A 6124-nucleotide genomic window follows, 5' to 3' on the forward strand; every position below is an offset into this window, starting at 1 on the left:
TGGGGGCCCCCATTCCCCGAGGCTTTGTGGTCCTTTGGTTCCTCAGGGCCATTGATGGACTGCCCAGGGGCCCCTCTCACCCTGCCTTGTGCTTGTGTATCTCCCTTCCCATGCAGCCAAACAGGTGTGCCCTGCGGAGAAGCTGAGCTGCGGCCCCGCGAGCCACAAGTGCATCCCCTCATCTTGGCGCTGCGACGGGGAGAAGGACTGTGAGATGGGTACCGACGAGGTTGGCTGCACCACAGGTGGGCACCTGCGGGGGTGGGAGCAGGCTGGGGCCACTGCGGGAGGAGGGGCAGCATAGGAGCAGGAGGGGGCAGGAGGCCGGGCCCAAGGTCCGGGTCATTTTCTGGACGATGGCAAGACACATTCCAGTGTCGGGAGATATAGAATAGGAAGGGCCTGAGAAGACAGGCCCACTGGCTTTCTTTTACAGCTGAGGAAACCAAGGCCCAGAGGCCACAGGCTCTGATTTAGGACCAGAAGGAACCTCAGAGGTCATCTGGGCCAACACCATCATTTTGTGGAAGTCCGGGGAGGAGAACTGACTTTCCTCTAGTTGTTCTGGGAATACGTAGCAGAGGCAAGATTTGAACATAGGTCCTTTGACACTCCAGCATGCTGCCTGACATAGTTCTTAAGAAGTTTTTCCTTAAACCAAGCCCTGGTTCAAATCCCAGCTCTGCCACCCGTTAGCTTTGTGACCCTAGAGAAGTCACACTGCTACTCTGGGACTCAGTTTTCCCATCTGTAAAATGGGGAAACAATCTTAGCCCACTGGGTAGTGAGGAGAGCTCTTTGTGAGCCATAATGTGTCAGAGAAGTGGGAGCTTTTATCATGTTGATTCAAAAACTGAGTTTAGTTCTGGGCCACACATTTTAGCAGAGATATTGGGAAGCTGGCAGGAGTCCTGAGCCGATAAGTGATGTGGCGCCATAAGGGGATCGGGGCAGGTGTTAAGCCGGGAGAAGGAAGTCTTAGGGAACCTGATCGCTGCATTCAGGGAGCTGGAGGGCCGCCCCATCGAGATGAGAAGGGTTTGGTTTGGTCTGTGTGGCTCAGAGCTGCGGGGGGCAGGGAGCCACAGAGAGGCCTGATCAGCTCGAGGCAGCAAAATCTGCTGCCGTTTGATCCCAGGAAGCTCAGAGACCCCTGGACCTCCATGTCCCGGGCTCAATGCTGGCGTGGGAGCATGCCCAGAACGATTCCAGGGGCTGATTCAATTACTGGGTCAGAGCAAAGGAAAAAGGAACCCAATGTGGCCTCCGCCCCCCAGGAGTTGGGGGTTCCCTTCTGCCCCCAGGCAGCAAAGCTTCTCGACAATCTGGGACTTGAGTAGAGAGACCTGGAAACACTGACATGCTGGGCACACAGTGAGGCAAGTCAGCGAGCATTTATTAAGTACTTACTGTGTTCCCAGTATTGTGCTGGCAATGGAGATACAGAGACAAAACGAAGCCCAGCCCCAGCCCCTGCCTTAAGGAGCTTACACTTTAGTGGGGGTGGGGAGAGGTCCTGTGCTGACCACTAAGGGAGACAGAAACTGACTCAGGCACAGGCCCTATGTTCACAGAGAGCTTCAGCCTAGTAAGAGGGTAAGACAGGGACCAGTGTTACCTATGGCCCCTACAAGACAGACAGGAGAGACCCTGGCTGACTGGGGGGGATCAGGAAGGCTGCCAAGATGGAGGGACATTGGGCTGGCCCTTGATGGATGGGGAGGATATTAGAAGGCAGGGGAAGGGGCTCCAGGCGTAGGGAACGGCCTGAGCAAAGTGCAGAGGTGGGAAAGTACTGGCCTGTTTAGGGGATAGATTGGTTTAAATAGATGTCTTGGCTTGCATGTTTGTCTCCCCCATTAGAAGGCTCTTTTTTTATTATTCAGTGATTTATTTATTTATTTTAAAAACATTTTGATTTAAGGTTTTACATCCCAATTTCTATCCCTTGCTCCCTCTCTGAGACAGTAAGCAATCAGATATGAGTTCTACATGTGTTCTGTGACAGCTGTTTGCGGTGTCTATCCCTGGTGCTTAACACAGTGTTGGGCACATAGGGGTGTTTACTAAATGCTGGTTGACTCGATACTGGGAGGGGCCTTCTGGGAGATCAGGCTGAAAGGACTTTGAGAGAACCCCATGCCTTTCACAGGTGGGGAGGTGGGTGTGAGGAATGGCGCTGGCATGTCCCTGACTCACACCTCTCCCCCAAAGTCTGCTCCCCCAGTGAGTTCCAGTGCAGTAACCGGACGTGCATCGCCACGGTCTTTGTGTGTGACGGGGACGATGACTGCGGCGATGGGAGTGATGAGCGGGGATGCCCAGCCCAGGTCTGCGGGCCCCAGGAGTTCCGGTGCAACAGCAGCACCTGCATCCCCGAGCGCTGGCTCTGCGATGGCCAGGCTGACTGTGAGGACCGGTCAGATGAGGTGCCCGAGCGCTGCGGGCGTCAGGCGGGCACGGCGGCCCCAGCCACCTGTAGCGCCAGCGAGTACCCCTGTGGCAGCGGCGAGTGCATCCATCTGACCTGGAAGTGCGACGGGGACGCAGACTGCAAGGACAAGTCCGACGAGGCCAGCTGCGGTGTGTGCCCGGGGGGAGGGCGGCCTGGGCAGAAGGGTGGCAGGCAGACCATGAGAGGAGATGAGAGGCATCCCAGGCAAAGGGGAGCCATGATGGGGACTGGACAGAGAAGCCCTAGGAAGGTCCCCTGGTCAAAGGCCATTCTTGGGAGCTGGAGCTGTGTTCTTACCCCTGTGGGCATTCCTTTCACCAATGCAGATTGCAGCCCACCCTGGCTGACCCTTGGCAAGCCATGTGCAGAGCACTTAGTATTTACAAAAAGCCTTTCCCTCTAATGAGATGATGCATAGAAAGTGCTTAGCAAACTATAGAAATGCTGGTTATTATTACTGTTCCTAACACCTTACAGCAAGCACCCTCTGAGAAAGGAGTCAGGAAGGCTCTGCTGTGTCTAGTCCATTAAATCCCCACAGCATCATCTGGGCACCCAGCAGACCCAAACGCCAGTTTGACATCTCCCCATCTGTGATCCGCGGGCATCTCACACTCAGCCTGCCCTTCCCCTCCCCTGCCCCCATCCCCACCAGACCCTCCTCCCTCTCCCAGGCCTCCCCCTTTCTGGCGAGAGCCCGCCACTTTCCTGTCCTTCCCCTCCCCAGTCTCCCGTCCCCACCAGACCCTCCTCCCTCTCCTGCCCTTCCCGTCCCCTGCCCCCATCCCCACCAGACCCTCCTCCCTCTCCTGCCCTCCCCCTCCCCTGCCCCCCATCCCCACCAGGCCTCCCCCTTTCTGTCGAGAGCCCCCCACTTCCTGGGCTCCCATGAGGAAGTCTCAGGGCGAGTGTTGGGGCTGGCCTTGGGCTCCCTGCACCATGGCCTTTGGCAGCTCCTGGTCCAGGGCTGTCCCCTGTCACTTGTCAGGGCTCCCCCAACCCCAGTGCAGGGACACCCCAGACAAGAGGGAAGGTACTTCTGAGGCAGCAGCATCAGTGCCCACATGCAGAGGCGGAGGATACAATGTGGACCTCGCTCTGTGAAGCGGGCATTCTAATGGGGCCAAGAGTGCTGGAGTGGCTGGGGGGAGGCCTTGGTTCGAGCCCCCATTCTGCTGTTACAACCTTCATATTTTCATTGCTGAGTCGTTTTCAGCACTCCGTGACCCAAAGACACTGGAGTGGTTTGCCATTCCCTTCTCTGGTTCGTTTTATAGAAGAGGAGCCTGAGTAAAGGGATTTGCCCAGGGTCACGCAGCCAGGAAGCGTCTGAGACAGATTTGCACTGTGCTCTGTGCACTATGGCACCACCCGGCTGCCCCTGGGCAAATCATCTCACCTCCATGGGACTCTGGAGAGGCCTGTACCAGTCGGGCATTGCAGCCCCTCTGGCTCTATGTCTGTGGCTGTGCCTAAGGAGCCACCACCCCTGAAATGTGTGTAGATAGCCAGTGATACAAGGGAGAAGAGAGGAGTCTGAAGGATGGGGCCCAGCGGTGTGCTGGGCCTGCTGGGGAAAGGGAGGGGGAGTAGAGAATTCAGAGCTTCAAGGAGCCTTTGGCTCATTCTAAGTCCACCTCACAGCCCCAGTTAATCACTGAGAAGCGGGCGTGCCCCTGGCCCCCAGCCCACCGCTGCCACGCTATGCTGCCCTCCCCGCCTTGGTGGCGTCTCCCAGTCCCCCAGTGCTCAGGGACGGCCAGTTCTCAGAATAAGGGAGGCAATTGTCCCTCTGTCCCCTGCCCTGGCCAGGCCCCAGCTGGAGGCTTGCATTCCATCTGAGTGTAGAGTGTCCAGAGAAGGACAGTCAGGATGGTGAGGGACCTGGAGACTGTGCCATCCGAGGATTTAATTAAAGAAGCTAACTAGGCCTGCTTAGCCTGGATTAAGGGAGATTTGGGTGGGAAGTGATGGTGTCTTCAGTCATCACGTGGAAGGGGGATTAGTCTCAGGCTTAGGGAAATGGGAAGGTCATCTCTCCCCACCCCCCTCATGTCATAGACCCTAAGATCATAGGTTGGGTCATTGAGCTCAGGGCCAGGGACTTACCCAAGGTCTTTCAGGCAAGCCCATCTCAAAGCCCACTCCCCTCTACAGTTCTGCCCTGGAAATGACCAAGGCTGTATAATGGGAGCCCAGAAAGTAGCCGGGTGCAATGCTGAGGGCCTGAGCTCTGCTTGGCCTCAGAGGGCAGAGCGAGAAGCCTGAGGGGTGGGAGTCTTGGCAGGAAGCCTCTGGCCCTCCTCCCCCAGCCGTGGCACCACCATTCAGCCAAAAGGGCACCCTCAGCTTAGGGATGCCCCAGAGCTCTGGGCCACTAAGTGGGAAGGGTTCCCCACGTCTTTGCCAAGTTGGTGGATGGTGAGAGGCCTGTGTTTTCCCCGGTGTGACCCTTTTCATGTCTCTCCTCTCTGCATCTCTGCAGCTCTGGTGTCCTGCCGTGCAGAGGAGTTCCAGTGTGCAGACGGGACCTGTGTCCAGGGGGCCAGGCGCTGTAATCATGAGCTGGACTGCCCCGATGGCAGTGATGAGGCTGGCTGCCTGCAGGGTATGTCCCAGGCTGGGTTTGGGGCGATGGGGACTCCTGACCTTGCATCGGATGGCCAGATGTCCCCCAGGGAGGAGCACAAGGAGGCAGGGCCTCCTCTCTAGCTGGGCCTGGGACGAGGCTTAGAGCTCCTCGGGGCCAAGCCCTCTAAATCTAGTAAGGCCTCAGTGAGGAATGCTGATGAAGCCCACAGTGCAGGCTTCTCATGGGCCTTCCCCAGGGACCTGCTAGAGGGTGGCCCAGTCCCAGGTATACTTTGTCTGGTCATCTTGGTGTCTGCTCCACCCAGGAGGGGCCTCTGAGTAGGACCCAGGCCCTCCTAGGATCAATGGAGCTGGGGATGAGGCCGATCTTAGCTCCCATTCCAGCTGTCCCAGAGGAATGGTCTGCCTTTGAAGGGGTGACTTCCTCATCCCTGGAAGTATGCAGAGTATGACCACTTGTGGGGGGGGGGGTGTTGAGGAAATGATGCAGAAGCCTAGGGGAGGGGCCTTTCTGACCCTTCTTTCCAGTCCTGAAGGCTAGTGGGAGCCTCAGCCCCTCACCAGCCCCTCTCCATATCTCCTCTATGCCTGAAAGTTCCCAGGGCCTGGTTCTGCCCCGTCCCCATCCAGCCTAACAGACTTTGCTCTCTTGTCCGACCCGACAGAATCCACATGCGAAAGTCCCGGCAAGTTTCATTGTAAGAGTGGCGAGTGCGTGGACAGCAGCAAAGTGTGCGATGGTCGCGCAGATTGCCGCGACGGGTCTGATGAGCCGATGAAAGAGTGTGGTACGGCCCCCCCACCCCCACCCCGGCTGCTCTCCGAGCTCTGCCCCCACTGCTCTGATCTCTGCTCCCACTAATCTACCCTGTGACCTTGGCCAGGTCACCTAACCTCTCTGGCCTTTCTACCTTTAGAATAACGGGGTGAGGTCTCTGCCCTCAGACCCTTCTGGCTCTGACAGCCTTTAGACTCTGCCTGTGCCCTCCCTCCCTGCGCTCCCTAGCAGGGTTCTCTGGGCTTCTCTCTGTCTCTCTCTCTCTCTCTCTCTCTCTCTCTCTCTCTCTCTCTGTCTCT

At 57.4% G+C, this 6124-nt stretch overlaps 2 protein-coding genes across 3 annotated transcripts in view; both read left to right on the forward strand.

Annotated features, from left to right (window-relative positions):
- The window catches only part of LOC138164967 (protein mago nashi homolog), a 237049-nt gene that overhangs the window by 175647 nt on the left and 55278 nt on the right, over positions 1-6124 (forward strand). The gene's annotated exons all lie outside the window — the stretch shown is intronic.
- Positions 123-6124, forward strand: part of LOC138164966 (low-density lipoprotein receptor-related protein 8-like) — a 39505-nt gene continuing 33503 nt past the window's right edge. For both annotated transcript variants that reach the window (XM_069092971.1, XM_069092972.1), the window contains exons 1-4: positions 123-245; positions 2215-2583; positions 4941-5063; positions 5713-5835. In XM_069092971.1, coding sequence (XP_068949072.1) covers positions 215-245; positions 2215-2583; positions 4941-5063; positions 5713-5835 — 646 coding nt within the window. In that variant the 5' untranslated portion in view covers positions 123-214. The remainder of the gene's footprint in view (positions 246-2214; positions 2584-4940; positions 5064-5712; positions 5836-6124) is intronic.

The sequence above is a fragment of the Petaurus breviceps genome, unplaced genomic scaffold (genome assembly GCF_028583685.1).
Source record: "Petaurus breviceps papuanus isolate PSGF00001 unplaced genomic scaffold, PetGlider_PUasm1.0 207, whole genome shotgun sequence".
Lineage (NCBI taxonomy): Eukaryota > Metazoa > Chordata > Mammalia > Diprotodontia > Petauridae > Petaurus > Petaurus breviceps.